Source organism: Halichoeres trimaculatus, unplaced genomic scaffold (assembly GCF_033239565.1).
Source record: "Halichoeres trimaculatus isolate MK-OKI-2021-1 unplaced genomic scaffold, fHalTri1.1 fHalTri1_scaffold_2, whole genome shotgun sequence".
Lineage (NCBI taxonomy): Eukaryota > Metazoa > Chordata > Actinopteri > Labriformes > Labridae > Halichoeres > Halichoeres trimaculatus.
Genome location: NW_027437180.1, coordinates 1,560,001 through 1,576,938, shown reverse-complemented (window position 1 = coordinate 1,576,938; position 16,938 = coordinate 1,560,001). Strand labels below are relative to the sequence as shown.

Sequence of the window (16,938 nt, the reverse complement as noted above, 5' to 3'; positions counted from 1 at the left end):
CACCATGCTGTAAATGTGTTTATTTCTGCTATGAAAAGAGTTTTTATTGGCTTGGTGTGTCTGTGGCTTCCTTTCCCTCTGCCCCAAGCGGACACTGGAGAAACAGCAGATTTAGCACTGCCATTACCTCATGTTTTTAGACCAGAGGTTGCCGCTTTATGTGACTTCCTGTATGAAAAAGTAAAAGAAAAGTACTTCACTATGACATGTGTTGTACTTCAGTATATTTTGATGTGAAAGTATTTTTTACTGGGTATTTTATATCATGTAAAATATATTTGATGTTAGTGATGGTATTACTATTTGTAGCGATAGTGTTCTAGGGTAACTGTAGGCAGTAATGTGTCTGTGGAGCTGTGTGGGTCATCTCTTCTCCCGCTGAAGGCGCTCATGATGCAGGATGTTTGACCAATTGGTCCAGCTGAGGCAACTTATTGATTTGGAACAGGGTCTTTCTGTTTTTGATATTTTATTTATTTATTCATTCATTCATTCATTCCCAACAAAGCATATTTATTAATTTATACATTTGAAGTTTATTTATAAAGTTACAAATGCATAGTGAGAAAAACGCACCCTGATTTGATTTCCCAAGCTACGCCTGTGGTTTGCTTTTCAAACACATAAATAAAGAACAAACACATGAGAAAGAGAGAGCAATGTGAGCTCAAAATAAAAAAAGGACAAACAAAAAAACAGGAAAACACAGAGAATCAGGCTGTGATTCATCGCAGAAGCCTCCTTTTTTTTTTTTTTTTTTTTACAGTGTTGCGTGGGTGTTTTTAAATGTATAGCAGGGTGAAAGAGAGCATGTAAATGGTGTGACATACATTAAGTCTATCCCTTTAACCCATGCACTCTAAGCTGTAGTGTGATGTGGAGTTCTCCTAAACGCGTGGATAAACCTGTTGTTGAGCGTCTATTGTCACAGATCTAGACGTACAGTGTAAAGGACAGTTACTGCACACACATTCGCTATAGATCATTCATCTGTGGGGCTCCATGGACTTTCACCTTTGTTACGTTGGGTCACGCTTACACACACTCATACACACACACACACACACACACACACACACACACACACACACACACATATATATATACACACAGGGCAGACTGGTCCTCTGTGTGTTGCTTCTTTTCTTCATTCTCTTTAAATGCGTCAGTGTAAATAGCATGGCTGTAGTGTAAGTGTGTGTTGTATAATGGTGTTATTATTAGTGGACGAGCAGATTAGTTATGGCTGACAACGTGCGAGGCTCACAGTCGTTACACTCATTTTACACTTGATTATCCTCGCTCTGAATGTCTTCTGTAATTGACTTGCACTTATATGCTTATAACACACGTATATGGAGTGTGAGTCTATGCACGGCAGCCCTGCCTGTGGTAGAGAGCCTCTGAGCGGTACATCTCCAAGGCAGCAGCACCAGCGGCATCAAAACCTCTCATCTTAGAGGAAGCTCCGGCTGCAGCTGCTTTTTACTCACACTGAAGAGGCTCTTTACAAAGTCTCATGTTTCCTTGAAAACAGAATTTTAACTATTTTTGGAAACAGAAACTGCTCTTCTCCTGTATTTCTCAGATAAAGATGAGTATTATCCAGGAGTTGAAATAATTCTGATATATGCTACTCTTGTAAAGAACAGTAACCATGAAACTTCATCTGAAGCCCTGTTCAAACTGGATAAATCTCACCTGATCATTTGTGGTGATTGTGAAGGACGTCTGTCTCCACTAAATGGACCATGTCTTTGATTTATAAAGTAAAAGCAACAGAGAAAATCACCCTCCATGTTTCAGGTAACACTGTGGTTCTCTGATAAAACTGTTCCATTCTGAATCAGCAGCTCTGTACAGATCCCTGCAGCTCTTCTGATCCTTTTCTTATCAAATATGACTGAGACAGCAGACTTTCTAATACGATCAGATACAAAAGCCTATTAACTGGGTATCGCCCCTCCCATGCAACAGGTTGGCAGGATGCGCTGTCTCAGTGCATATCACCATGTCAGTAATAAAACTCTATACTCTGACACTTTAACCCACTTTGTAGGTAATGAAACATATATGTCGAGTGGTTCTGTGTGGCCAGATTTCCAGAACAATACCTTCAGAATTTTCTGGTGGAAAACCAAACAGCTGAAACTCTGATGAAGAACGGTTCAGAAAGAGACAGAGCTGGATAAAGTCTACCCAAAGATCCAGATGTGGTTCAAAGCCTTTGGAGAGTTGAAGAGATGACAGTGTGTATACATCATGCAGGGATTAAAGAACTCTGGTGTGGTGACAGATTTCTGGTGTATAGAAATGTATTAAGGGAATATGGTCTTTGTTTATTCACCTAGCTACCCCGTTAGTCGAGTAACTATTGTGGATTGGCGTCATTTTTCATTAGGATAGGACGTAAACTTTACAGGTAAACTGCACTAATCATTGTGCTGTAATACAACATATACATGGTCATATCCTTATATTACTCCATATTCCAAAGGTAATGATGTTATGTTATGTTGCTCAGACATTACAGTCAATTCTTTGAGGAAGTAGTTAAAAGCATTAGGGAAAAAAAAGCAGCTGCTGCTTATTTACTGTGAACTTAAGTCCATCTTGTGTTTGTGCTAATGACAGCGGATGGCAGAGGAGATGAATAACGACAACAGCAAAAGTCAAAACGTTTGGGCACAGACTGAAGGAAGGCACATAGAAAAGAAACTTTTTTTTAAAGGTCATACATAGATCGTATTAAAACAGTGGACAAAGATTTGTTTTACATCACTATTATTAGACACAAATTATTCACAATGTACAATGATCCAAAAAGTTGGTCTTCAAATACTATGTTGGGTTCAGGATTTTAAGGAGGACATAGTGATTGCTGGGCAAGGCTAAGCAGGGTGACGTGTGAGTAAATGCACACACAACAGAGTTCAGCAGATTCTGATTGATACAGCTGTACGAAAAACTTTGGGCACCCCTGACAATTTCCGTCATTTTCATTTATAAATCATTGGGTCTTTGTATCAGCAACTTCATTTTGATCTAACAAATTACTGATGGAAACAGTAATATTTCAGTGTTGAAATGAGGTTTATTGGATCAACAGTAAATATGCAATATGAATCAAAACAAAATTAAACATGTGCATAGATCTGGGCACCCCAACAGAAAAATCCTATCAATATTTAGTTGAGCCCCCTTTTGAAAAAATAACAGCCACCAGACGCTTCCTATAGCCTGTAATAAGTGTGTGGACTCGAGATGAAAGTATTTTGGACCATTCTTCCTTACAAAACATCTCTAGTTCAGTCAGGTTCGATGGTTTTTGTGTATGGACAGCCCGCTTTAAATCATCCCACAGATTTTCAATGATATTCAAGTCTGGGGAATGGGATGGCCATCTCAGGACATTGTATTTGTTCCTCTGCATACATGCCTGAGAAGATTTTGAGCAGTGTTTTGGGTCGTTATCTTGTTGAAATATCCAGCCCCGGTGTAACTTTAACTTTGTGAAGCGTTCTTGAACATTATTCTCAAGAATTCGCTGGTATTGAGTGGAATCCATGCGACCCTCAACTTTAACAAGATTCCCAGTACCAGCACTCGCCACACAGCCCCACAGCGTGATGGAACCTCCACCGAATTTTACTGTGGGTAACAAGTTTTTTTCTTGGAATGCTGTGTTCTTCTGCCGCCATCCATAACGGCACTTGTTATGCCCAAATAACTCAATCTTTGTTTCATCACTCCACAGCACCCTATTCCAAAATAAAGCTGAAATCTCTGGGATAGCTTTTTGTAGCCTTCCCTTAAATCAGAATGCTCAGTAATCTTTGTTTTCAGGTCATTTGAGAGTTGTTTTGAAGCCCCCATGTCGCCACTCTTCAGAGGAGAATCAAAGAGAAGAACACCTTGAAGAACACCTAAAATGCCTTTTCTCATGATTGGATACACCTGTGTGTGGAGTTCAATGCTGAATGTGCTCATCAGACCAATTTTGTATTCCAATAAGTAGTTACAGGTATTCAAATAAGTGAAATGACAAGAGTGCCCACATTTTTGCACAGCCTATTTCTAACCTCTGATTTAATTACATTCAATTGAATATCGCCACACTTAAAGTGTTTGTCTCAAAAACACCCCAGTACTCAGCTTTGATTAGGAAATTAATGGCATGCCACTTTGATCATTTCCTGTGAAGATAAGGTAAATTATCATGCAGCCTCAGAGGGGGGCCCAAACTTTTTCATACAACTGTAGATTTTTCTTTTTCACTTTAATCCCTGCATCATGGCATCATCATCTGCAAAGAGCTAGGTGCAACATCCACCTTTTATGAGCATATCGGTAAAAAAATAAAGAAAAGAAAAAAAGACGGTGGCTCTTTATTTCTGGTTGCTTCACAGCCATGAACTCAGTTGCACAGAGAATTAAGGGCTGGGCTCTTTAATCACCTGTTTTATTTGAGTAGGAGCTATTATGTTTCCCATCCTCGCATCTGCTAAAAGATATTGCTGAATTGCAGAATTAAAGACTTAAGTTCATGAATTTACACTGCTTGTCCTTAGGTTTTCAATATACCTTATTTGGTGGAAGTTTGCCTGATATGAACTCCTTCTTTTCAAGAGTGTACAGCTGGAGGAATGCTGTACAATGTAACACTGCTTAAAGATATGGTGACTCATACAGAGTTCCCATTCCATTTTCAAGTGTCTCTGTTGAGGATGCTGAGCTTCAGTTTGCTCCTGTTGACCTACGCAGCTTTGTGTGAATGAGTATGAATGTGGTACTGATGCTCCTCTATAAAAGCCTCTTGTGCTATCAGTGTGTGGAAGTTAATATGAATGACTTTAAAGCTGCGTTTGAATGAATGCATGAAAAACACTACCTGAACTGTAAGAGAAGAGAGAGAAACTGACTGGTGCATGCTTAAACTTTGATTGATTGATGTTTTTCTGTCGCCCTGAATGAAGCAGAGAGTGTGAGTTCAGCTGAGCGTGGTGAATTCCCTTTGTTCAGACGGGGAACAGCTGAATACAACCATAAATCCAAACCACACTTCATCATTCTCAGCTTTCTATTCCTGATGACCAGCAGACTATCACATGTCTGCATCACGCCCGTCCTCCCATAATCCCTCCTGTTTCGGGGTCGTTCTCTATACTGGGTTTGAGTTACATCTGCAGCTGTATTTGCAGATATCAAGTTGTGTTTTATGGTATAAAGACTTCCCATGGTGCTTCATGGAGCAGGAAAACTGCACTTTCATGACTAAACGATCTGAAAGTGAAGTTTAAGACGAAAGGTGTGGAGGGAATACAGAAATAGAACACAAAAAGAAAGAGAGACGAGGGCTGGAAAAGAATCTCAATTTAGTTCCTCATTTGAGTCCACCGTCGTCAGATTGTGTTTGAATCACTTTAATTTTAATTAGACAGCATCTGCCCGACTAATGGAAACTCTGAAATCTAAGTGTTTTGTTCGTTTAAGTTTCTCTTCACAACATGGTAAAAAAAAAAAAATCCTCAAGGTTCTTAATCTTCATAAAATCTCCTTTAGTGCCTGACTCCTCTCTTGTTCTGACTTTTTTCATCTGGAGAAAAGAAAAATAAAATGTGACTCTTCGTCTTGCGTGATCTGCAGAAACCTGATGCAGTTTGATATCAGGATAAATAATAAAGTGTCAGGCATACATATGATCCCTGCTCACACTGAAGACACAAGCACCCCCGGCTGTGTGAACAGAGGAAACAAACTCCTCTGTTAAAGAGACATTAACGTCGCGAGAGGTGAAGAACTGCACGCACTGTGTGCCGGCTTTACTCAGGAGTTATTGTCGTCCTCTGGTTGTGTAGACTCTGTGCACTACTCTACATGAGTTACTGCAAATACACTCAACTATTTTGTTCCGCCCTCCACTTTTCTCTCAGGTTCACAGTGAAGCAGTTTTTTAATCTTACTTATTTTTACATCAAATGGGTCTCAATTGCACAGAGCACACATTTACAAGACAATGTGAGACACACTACCGCAACGCTGAAAGAGTCTAAGTTTTTAAACAATGTCCTTCTAACTCTAAAACATTAACATTTCTATTCAGACTGAGCTTTAAATATGAATAACAATTTGACTTTGTTGCAAATTTTGTGCACATTTTTGCTTTTCTCTTAATTCTCTCTTCTCTCTTTTCTTAATTAAAATTGTTCTAACTCTTAAGAGTTATAAATGCATCTGTCATAGAAAAGTAATACTTATAAAAAAAATTACCATTAAAAAAATCACAAAAGAAACCTGAAGTTTCACAGAACTTGTGAAATGTTGTGATTGTACATCTAGAGCATCAGCTTTTTTAACGCTCAGAGCATGTCACTGCACAGAACACATTTTTTTTTGTTTCGTTTTTTTACAGTCAATGAGTTCAACTCGAGATGGGTAATGATAAGAATTTATCCCTGAGTACAATTATCTTCACGACTAAAGGCTGATTTATGCTCATTGCGTCCATGGGGTCAGTGCTGCTTCATGCAGACTGGTTGTGTCATTTTCGCACCTACTCCCCCTTACAAAGTCTTTTTCAGGCAGAAAATTTCTGTGCTGCCACGCTCGAAAATTTCCAACCTGTTGGACGGAGACACATGGAAAAGATGGCGGGTGTGGTCTAAGTGCAGAAATACAGGCATTTGTAAGACTCTTTACGAATAAATAAACAGTAACTCCCAGTGTGAAATTGCGGCCACTCTAGGCAGTGAAGAGGAATCGGTTAAATAACCTGGTCAGATATGTAAATGTGTTGTAAACAAAGGCAAACTTCTTCAACTCTCGTTTAGTACTCTGATAGACATATGTTTGTGCTACACCGCCCCCTGCAGTTTGGGAATAGACATCAACGGATGCCGCGCGGGGTGTCAAAAAGCCTAAAAGCCTCAGCATTCTCTCGAGTGGATCTCGTGCGTCTCATTTTCGTGCAAGTCACATTTTCGTTGAAAGCACAACACAGCCTTAATACATTTGGTGGGAAATGACATGAAATAAACCTCATCACAAATTTTTAGAATTCAGAAGCCAACGTCATTAAAGACAATCCTCCCTCTCAGGGAGAAAGCCAAGCAAGTGTGTGTTTTTGTGTGTTTTTATATTTACTCATGTGTGTTGTAATGACACACACACACAAAGGTTTCACAAAGAAGGAAATTGTGTTAAAGGTTGCAAACAATTCATGAATCTGCCAGCAGAAGTCAGAACGACTCCTGCTCCTGTTTTTCAAACCCTGTTTTGTTTGTTTAACTCCCTTTTTTCCCACTCCAAGCGGTTTTTAACAATAACTGAAGATTCAGTATCTCTTTTGCTTGGTGACTCACTACATCTCATTCTCTTAATTATATTTGTGCTTTAGTTGCTTTCAGATGAATAACAAAAACAGGAATGCTTAGTCTCTCTTTTCCTCTGCTGTCACACATCTCCTTCTTTATTTTAATCCCTTCTCTGGCTGTTACTCCCTCTCTCTTTCTTTCTGTGTTCCTCTATCTCTCTCTACATCGCGCCTGAAGGCAGGTATTAATTGAAGGGCTCTCGTTATAATAGGTTCTAATTGTTAATCACAGCGCCTTGTTAGAGAGCAGTCTGATTGTAATTACAGATGCTCGTTAGCCAGGCTTCTGTCATTAATTAGACGTTGTGACCTCAGTAATTACTGCAGCTATACATGTATGAACTTCCTCCTGACAGCTCTCTCATGCAGGTACTAATAAAACTTCTTATATGTGCTCAAAGCTTTCTGTGTTAATCTGTGCCGTATCAGCTTTGCAGAGAAGATTAAACATGCGTTGGGTCTTTACATCCTGCACGGATAAATTGCAGATGACTTATAGGTAATGACTCAGTGCAGGACTGGTGGCAGAAGGTGGTTCTGCTTGAGTTAACGGATGCACAATGGAAAGAAAAAATGCCCGCCACAGGCTTCATTAATCAAGTTAATGAGTCACCGCACAGCTTTCTCGTTCTGTATTGTGGCTAACACAGGGGAACAGTTCTGTGAGATTAAGAGAGTCTTAGCAATTGTGGTCCAAACACAGAGTCCCATCATGGCGTTTCTGTCACTTCAGATTCCTTTTTTTCTCTGTGTGTTGTCCACAGAGCGTGTGATCAAAGACCTGTTTGTAGCGGAAGCAGTGGAAACTGCAGAGAGTGAAGAGCGTGTTGACCAGGATGGGGTTGAAACCTAAATCCATTACATCTATATACACACACCCCCACCACCCCCCACCCCCCCTTTTTTTCCTCATCCATATGAGCTCATTAAGACTGTGATTGAGTCTTGTGGTCTGCATTGCTTAGAACCTGGGCACAACCTCCAAACTCCAAAGAGACATTCAAAGGACGTCCTTTTAACGTCTTTTTTGGTCTCCTGAAGGTGCAGACTGTTACTTCAGACATGTTTTTCCAACATTCACTGAACATACATTTACCTTCCTGTAAGTTAGACTAAACAAAAAAAAATTTGTCCACGCCAGGGCCTTGAACCAGCATCACTAAAGTTCCAAAGCCATGTCTCTGTGGACTGAGCTGTTGTTGCTGTTAATGTCATTGTGGCCTTTTTAGTTATTCTTATTGTTTTGATCCTCCTTCTAGTTCCTGTGTTTAGCTGTAGTTCAGATTCTGAAGGTGGCAGACTGTTCCTGTTCACCTTCCTATAGCTTCATTTGATTTTCTCAGCAGCAGATGGTAGCTGTAAATACAGATAAAGGCGTTTTTACTTCAAAGCTGCTGCTGAGCCAAATAAAGCTGCATGAAAATTAACTCCGTTAGCTTAACTCATTAGTGGGTAGCTCACAAACGGGGTGTCAACTGTGGATGTCATACATGGACGTTCAGTAGACGATGGAAAAAGACGTCGTAAGGAGGAAAAGTCTGCCCCCCCAGGACACCAAGGTCTGCCCCACCAGGAGACCAAAGTCTGAATCAGTGGATCAGAACACGTCTTCACGCCTCAATCTCTGAGTTTGACCTGAACTCTCCAGCTGCTCTGTTTTTATGTTAGAATCCAACCCCAGCTGGAGGGAGCTAACATCACCAGGGCTTTGAGTTTGCACTGAGGTATCGTACAGATGACATTAATTCGATAACGCAGTGATGACGCACTGCAGTAGCTGTGGTCAGTCCACAGCCAGCATGATAGACTTTACCTACCCAGATTTCCATACCTTGATTTTCTTGGTTTTCCTGCAGAACCTTGTTGGATGACCCCCATCCTTAGCACATGAACATTCCCCTCTTGAGTCAGCCATGTGGCACCTTGCACACAGTATAAACTGTATGTTCCCGCACAAGACAACAGGTCCACTGAATGCTTCTGAAAATAACTGAGAAGAGCCTGAACCTGGCCTAACTGCTGAGTAAGTTCCAGTACCATGTCCAAGGTCTGAGTGAGTCAAGTCACTGCAGAGGGGCAGCTTGAATCTGAAATACTATTTGTTCCTAAATGCAGTGGAAAATATATGGACTTTTTGAATCAAAGAAAATAAATATATGTTTATTATGATGGTATGAAAACCCACCAAGCTTCAGCCACCACCAGGGGGCGACAGTGTGTAACTCTTTTGTGCTGCTTTCATTTTGATGACCTGAGCTGGTTCTCTAAATGAACCTTTCCATCTTTCTTCTTTTTCTCTCACCTGCAGGCACTTCCTCTTCAAGACAGGTACAGGCACCACCCCCCTCTTTTCCACGGCAACACCTGGCTACACCATGGCAACGGGCTCTGTGTACTCCCCGCCCACCAGGCCGCTGCCAAGGAACACCCTGTCCCGCTCCGCCTTCAAGTTTAAGAAATCCTCCAAGTACTGCTCATGGAGGTGAGATGGGGCAATGGAATGAGTCTAAACAGCAGTGTCTGTGAGGATTGGTTGGTTTAAAAAAACAAACAAATAAAAAAGCTGCCACAGTTTAGTCTCATAAAATTTGAGTGGCGGCAGATTTACTTCCAGTCACAAAACAAGTTAAGGTTGCGTTAAAGCTTGAGTGTTTGACAGCAGAGTCTGACTGGGTGCACTTTTCCTCTCAGCCTGCTCAGATTATCTTGAACATGTATGTTAGAGGGATTTAATGTAAAGCTGATCCTCCTGCTCATCCTGTTAGTATTTGTGGCAAATTAGGAAAAAGAGTCAGGACTGGGTAGTCTATAAAATTCAGAAGAAGAAGAAAAAGCATATCCTGAGCTACAGCAGTAATCTCATCATCTGTATGTAGGAGAAATTACTGAAACAAGAACACAAATAACAAGAAACTTAAAAATCCAGCTGAGTTTTTGCAATTGAAGTGACCCCTCATATCACACAGACTTCACAGTCCTCTGCAGATCCAGAATGAAACTTTGAGCAGCTGCAACAAAACGTATGTGAATGTTTCTTTGTTTCCTGAGGCGGACGTAGAGGAAGCATCATAAAGACAAGTCTCTGTGTCTCTCCTCAGGTGTACGGCACTCAGTGCTGTAGGACTGTCTGTGCTGCTCTCTGTGCTGCTCTGTTACTGCATAGGTAAGAAAACACCAACAGCTTTCTTTGTGTCATCCTTTTTTTATGTTCTGTTTCTTTTCATTTTTAATGCTGGAGCTTCAGACACACACCGATCAATCTGAAGGCTCTCCTTTCTGTGCTGTCCACATGTAGTCCCTCCTCATCTCTCCTCTCATCTTTTTGGTTTCCTTCCTCCTCCCTGTATCACAGCGTCCTTCTCTTGTTGCTTCATGCGTCGCTTACACTGGCTGGTTTGAGCCCATCAGATAAACATGGTCAGGGTTCTCTTTCTCCAGGCCTTACCCCCTCCTCCCTTTCTTCCTCTCTATACCTCTTTTCACAATGTAAAACAGGTGAGGTGGAGGCTTGTATGTTAGCAGATTTTACAGTTTGTTATAGCCGGATTCCACTTTGGTCTGAGGCATTTGTTTCAATTTTTGAACGGCAGGTTTACTTTTGAAAAACCTCACAGGATTATAAAACAACCATGTGTTTCAGGGTGTTTTAATTGGGGGTATGGCAGATGAAGTCCTGCTGAACTGAAACTAAAACAATAATCTGTAAGACATTTGACATCCTGGCTTGTCTCTTTGTTTACTTGAGAACCAGGGAGCGGTGAAATGGAGCCTGTTGGTATCATAGAATAGAAATCGGAGACAAATATGAACACAGTGCTTCACAACTTTATTGTGATACTAGCACACATCTACACACGGGTAGCACAGAATTTCACCCACATGATTTTTTTAGCCTGATAAATATCAGAGAACTCATGTGTAAGAGGAGTAAACAGAAAGGGGGGTCAGTACACACCCCTAGAGGGAGCCAGTGCTGAGTGTGATGGAAGAGGAGATGTTGTTTTGAATCCTGATGATCAATGGTCTGTTGGTCAGGAAGTCCAGGACCCAGTTCCTTAGTGAAGGACTCAGGGACTCAATCCCAGGGTTGTCAGTTTCTGCACAAGGGCCTATGGGATGTGTAGAAGGCTGAGGTGAAGTTCAGACTGAGCAGGTAGATGTAGATAGTTCCTGTCCTACAGGTGGGTGAGGGCATGATGAGATGGCATCATCAGTGGAGTAGTTCTCCCTGTAAGCATACTGGTGTGGATCCACGGGGACACCTACAGGCTCTTTAATGTGGGCCATGACCAGCTTCTTCAAGCATCCATGACTTTCAGGGGGAGGTCTACATTTGGCCTGGTGATGGCCTGGGTCTGGTTCTGGAGGGGGTGTTGGGGTCCTTGAAGCGGGCATGGAACTTGTTGAGAGCATCTAGTAGGGAGGGGTCCTTGGGGCACCGGGCATCCTTGGTGGATACTGATGCACTTAATGCCTCTCGACATGCTGAGGGGGCTGTTTGAGGTAAAAAGGACCTGAAAGTTTTGGTCCTCCTGACTATAGGGGGCTACCAAAAGACATTGTGTGTTTCTGTAAGGGTTAATCCAATTGTGCAAGCTGTTTTAGAAAAAAAAGCAGAAAAAAGTATTTTCTTAAAAATTCAAATTACAGTTATTTACTTTTGTTCCTGAACAGGAAAATGTTTTAGTGTTTGTAAGTTTTTGTAGATTAGTTTCTGACCTCTCAGAGAAATTCAGTTTCTGGCGGAAGGGTTTTTTTTTTTTTTTTTTTTTTGTTATTGACATGAATCCAGTTTGAAACTCCTCACTCCTGTTCAAAATTGATAAGGAAAGGAAAAGCACTTCAAGAGTTTGGATTAAAGCACCTTGAGATGCTGGATGGTTATCTCTTTTTGGATGATGGTCCTATCCATTTATCAAGCACTGTATATATTGTATACAGTTATATATACATGTTAATATGTATTATTCTTAACCACTGGAAGAACCCCTGGACTGGGCTGTTGAAAAAAAAGGTGACAATGAGGGTTTCATAGGCATTCATACCACAAAAGTCTATTGGTCCAAACACAGCCACGGCCCCCATTAGCACTTTAGACTAACGGAAATAATCATTTAACTCACATTCATTCATAAATCAGCTCAGACGGTTTTTTTTTTGTTTGTTTGGTTTTTTTTTTGTTTGTTGGTTTTTTTTTTTTTTTTTTTTTGGGGGGGGGATCTAGGTTGTCTCTGAAAAGACATCAATCTGAGGTATGGAAATTTATTTACAATTTCTGGGTGTCATGTTTTCTAGAAGTGCCAGCCAATCAGAATGGACCCCCGTCACTAAGCTGTGACATTGGAGAACCAAAAACTTAGTTTCATACATTAAACCATAAAACTGGAGTTCTCCAAAATCTTCACTTTGGCCCAAGTTTCCAGAAAACTTCATTTTAGTGATGTAAAACTGTGGTTTGGTGTGGATGGCGGGCCTAAACGTATACAAATATATGCAACTTACCAGATACCTGGCTACATCAGTGTCTATAACACACTACTCTAATTGTAAAGACAGTTAATAAGGAATGTGAATGTGTTCATGTATGTGACTGCTCTGACCCCTGAGGGACGGGGCTTAGAGAAACAGGCCGGGGCTAATTTATGACATTTGAATCATTTTTATCCTCAAATACTTTCAGAAAAATGTGTTTGACTTTAGTCTTTGAGTTGTATGAGTAGAAGAGTCACACAGGCTGACCCAGAAACACATTAAAACATAGAAATACAGTCAAGGAGACACTTTGGAGAAGAACATAATTGTTTAATTGACGTCCATCAAAAAGAGTTAATGGAAAATTAGGAAGTAGGAGCACCATCTGAAACTTGAACTGGACTGACTCTGAAGAAACTGACCTGAGGGTTTCTCAGTTTTTGTTGATAAACAGCAGAATGAACGATTATAAAAAGGGTTTCTCCTTCATGAACTCGGCTTACCCTAAGCTGGCAGTCAAGATCTTGGGCTGATTTTGAAAAGAACTAAAAAAAGAGGATTTCAAGATCTGAACTCCTGATATCCACTGTTCCCTCCACTTCATCCTCTTCATCCTCTTCATCCTCTTCCTCAACCCCTCCCACTCCTCAGTTCTCCCTGTGGCTCCAAAACTGCCAGTTTGAGGCTCGTGAGATTCTGTGGGAGTGATATTTCATTTTCTTTAAAACCCAGAGCGGGAAAGGAGAGAAGGACTGAAAAAATGAAGAGTAGAGAAGAAGACAGAGGGTTCGTTTTTTTCACAAAGGTTACTGATTCCCAGAATGAACACAAGCAATTACCATCTCAGCTCGGATGGTCCTTGGACTTGGAAATCTCTCGCCTCCAGCTAATTTCACTGTGCACGCAAGAGTGTGTGTGTGGGTGGCTGCGTAATTTTAGTGTAGCATACTCACCTTTGTGTGTGTGTGTATGTGTGTAGAGGCTCCCTTGTGAAGAATGTTAAAGCAATGTTTTTTTATTTATTTTTATATATAACTGGGTTTTTTTCTCGGCTGAAGCATCTGTTATAGTTTCTAGGGATTCCATTCTTCACACACGGATACTCTACTCCTTTGCACACACACACACACATACTTACTCACAGGCACACACACACACACACACACACACACACACACACACACACACACACACACACACACACACACACACACACACACACACACACACACACACACACAGCATGTTTTGATTTGTAATATCTGCACATGCTCTTCTACACTCTGCGTTTGTGAATCTGAGCAGACTGAGTAAACAGAGTGGAGCAAAGAGGGATTCATTATTACAGAGAGATTAATTAAAACAAAAACACAAATCAATGAATAGAAAAAAAAATTCAAGAGAGAAACAGTTGAAGGACTTTAAATACGAACACTTGATAAATCAATAACAAACCTTTGAAAGAGTTTCGTCATTACTGTTAACACTTTAATTTTTTTCATTAGTGGTATGATCATTTTTCAATCTGTGATTTAGTTGAATTCCTTTTTAGTGACCATACCAACCATTTGGATGGTTTATAATGATGATTTTATAATGATGATTAAAAATAATCATAATGATTAGTTATTTAGAGAGACCTTTTAAAGTGCTCAACAGGGATTCAATTCATAACAACAGCAGAAAAATATTACTAGAGTCAAAATTAGTGCTGTCAGGCGATTAAAAAAATTAATTTAATTAATTACAGGATTCTAATTAATCGCATTTTAATCTCATACCTCCTTAAGATCCCAAAATAAAGAATTTGAATTCCAGGACATTAGAATTACATTAAAAGACATTAAAAAATAAGGTGGGAACACATTTTTTAGGTACCCTGAGGCATAAGGAATACATGAAAAAAAGTGTTATGGTTCTATCTTTACAAAATCTACACAGTCCTGCACATAAGATAAGCTGATTTGATTTTTAGGACAGTTTTTGCTTCTGTCACATCTTTACTCGATGTGGACTCAATTTTCACAGAAATATGAACTTCTATACTTCTATGAGGTCAGGAGAACCAGGGCTAAAGGCTAAAAACTGTGAGGAACTATGTACAAAACACTTAATTCAAGCCTTGGATCAAAGAAAAGTGAAGTATTTTCAGTTTTACATGCTCTGAACACACAAACTGTTGCTGATTGATGCAGAGCAGCCCCAAGCTGAAACATGACACCAGGCAGATGGAAGGAACTTTTCAAAGAATTCTTTAGATTTAAATACAGGACAAGTATTGATCATTCAGGGCTTGTTTAATGCAGTAAAGAGTGTAGAATTATCTGTTTTGTACAGAATTGAGCTAGAGCAAATGATTGATTTTCTGCAGATTTTCAAAAAGGACGCGTGAATAAATGAGATGTGGACGGCAGTCCCCCAAAATCACTCTCGCTCCCCCCCGGTTTAAAGCATGCTGCTGACATCAAGTGTGATACATTCAAGGACTGTCGGAAATTTGAAAATCTGACAAGAACACCACTTTTTCCAAGTAGGACAAACGGTTTGTAAATGCCAGAGAGCCTTTGAGTTCATTGTAATGCATATCTGTGCTGTAACTTAAACATATATAGAAAATTGAACAATTTAAATGAATGATTAAATTCTCAATGAACAAATAAAAAAAATTTACATACACCATATCCATCTCTACTCAACCAAATCTCTCAAGGGAACCCAGTGATTCATTGTTTCATAAATAAGAGACAATTATTTTAGTTTGCTACACTGCATAATAGAATTTAACTTTATTTGTCATTGTAACAAGTACAACAAATATGTCATGTCATGGAGACATAACTGAGTTACATCAGCCTATCGCCATGGTTGTCATGAGTCTGTAGAGTTACAGGTCTTCACCTTGCTGAAAAACACAAATATTAAAACAGACAGCTAACCAGCTTTTAAGAATAATTTCCAAAGGTTTTTCTTCTGGTTTATTTTGTGGTTACTGAGTTTATGTGTGAGGACAGATTGTGTTAAAAACACACACACACACACACACACACACACACACACACACACACACACACACACACACACACACACACACACACACAAATCCTCCTCTGTGACTAATTGATCCAGAGTGTTCCTCGTAAAATCCGACCCTGCCTCCATCTGATACTTAGCAGACCTGCTTCAGCTCACCCAGTAAACACATAGCAGTAAAGGTGTCTGTGTGAGGATGTCAGGGTGTAACAGTGCTCCATGTTTTTCACTCTGATAGCCCCTCAGGGTAGTCAGAAACACAAGTTAAAAACCAGAGAAATAAGTCTTGAGTAATGGAGGGGGAGCTGCATTGTCCTCGTGCAGATCTCAGTTAAAAGCGTCATGATGAGTCTTTACAGGTGCAGCAGCATCATTATTCCATCTTCTAAATCTGCATCTTCAGCAGTGTGTAAAAGAATCAGGACACAGTGTCAGAAACACAGACAGCTCTCTCTGACACAGTATGAGAGAGGCACAGCTAAAAATTTCACCTGCAGTTAATTTCACCTCATGTAGGAGCTTTTTGATTTTGCACTGGTGAACTAACTTAAATCAGACAGCAGAGATCTTCTCTGAGCTTTTAGTTGATTTTTTATTAGACAAAACAAATAAATCTGCATAAGTCAGCATCAAACCTAGATTTTTAATCCCAGAGGAATTTAATTACACCCAAACAACTTTATTTGTTCCACTGAGGGTAATGGGTTTGCATTAGCCTGGACAGAAAAACAAAGAAAAACCGCAAAGAAATAGAAAAACATTCATTATTTCTTCAAGCTGAAATATGAATGAGGCTTTAAATGCATCCTGATTTTTTACTAAGGGATACGGATGCTTCTGATCACTGATAGACTCTCAAGTTCGAACAGACAACTGTAGAATAACTACAGCATGTGTGTTGGAATGAACATTAGCACTATCAGCTTAGCTTGTGTTAGCCTTAGCTTGTGCGCTATCTCTCTCCTGTGTATCTTTTTTCTGCTCTGCTCTTTCCTAACTGTCTGTCTGACAGTTAGGCTGCAGTGTCCACCATCACTACAAAATTAATCACAGAAATCCTTTTT

General features: G+C 40.1%; 1 protein-coding gene across 9 annotated transcripts in view; it reads left to right on the top strand.

The window, feature by feature from the left end:
• Positions 1–16,938, top strand: part of tenm3 (teneurin transmembrane protein 3) — a 498,200-nt gene that overhangs the window by 338,580 nt on the left and 142,682 nt on the right. For all 9 annotated transcript variants that reach the window (XM_074697994.1, XM_074698004.1, XM_074697986.1 and 6 more), the window contains 2 exons: positions 9,681–9,854; positions 10,471–10,535. In XM_074697994.1, coding sequence (XP_074554095.1) covers positions 9,681–9,854; positions 10,471–10,535 — 239 coding nt within the window. The remainder of the gene's footprint in view (positions 1–9,680; positions 9,855–10,470; positions 10,536–16,938) is intronic.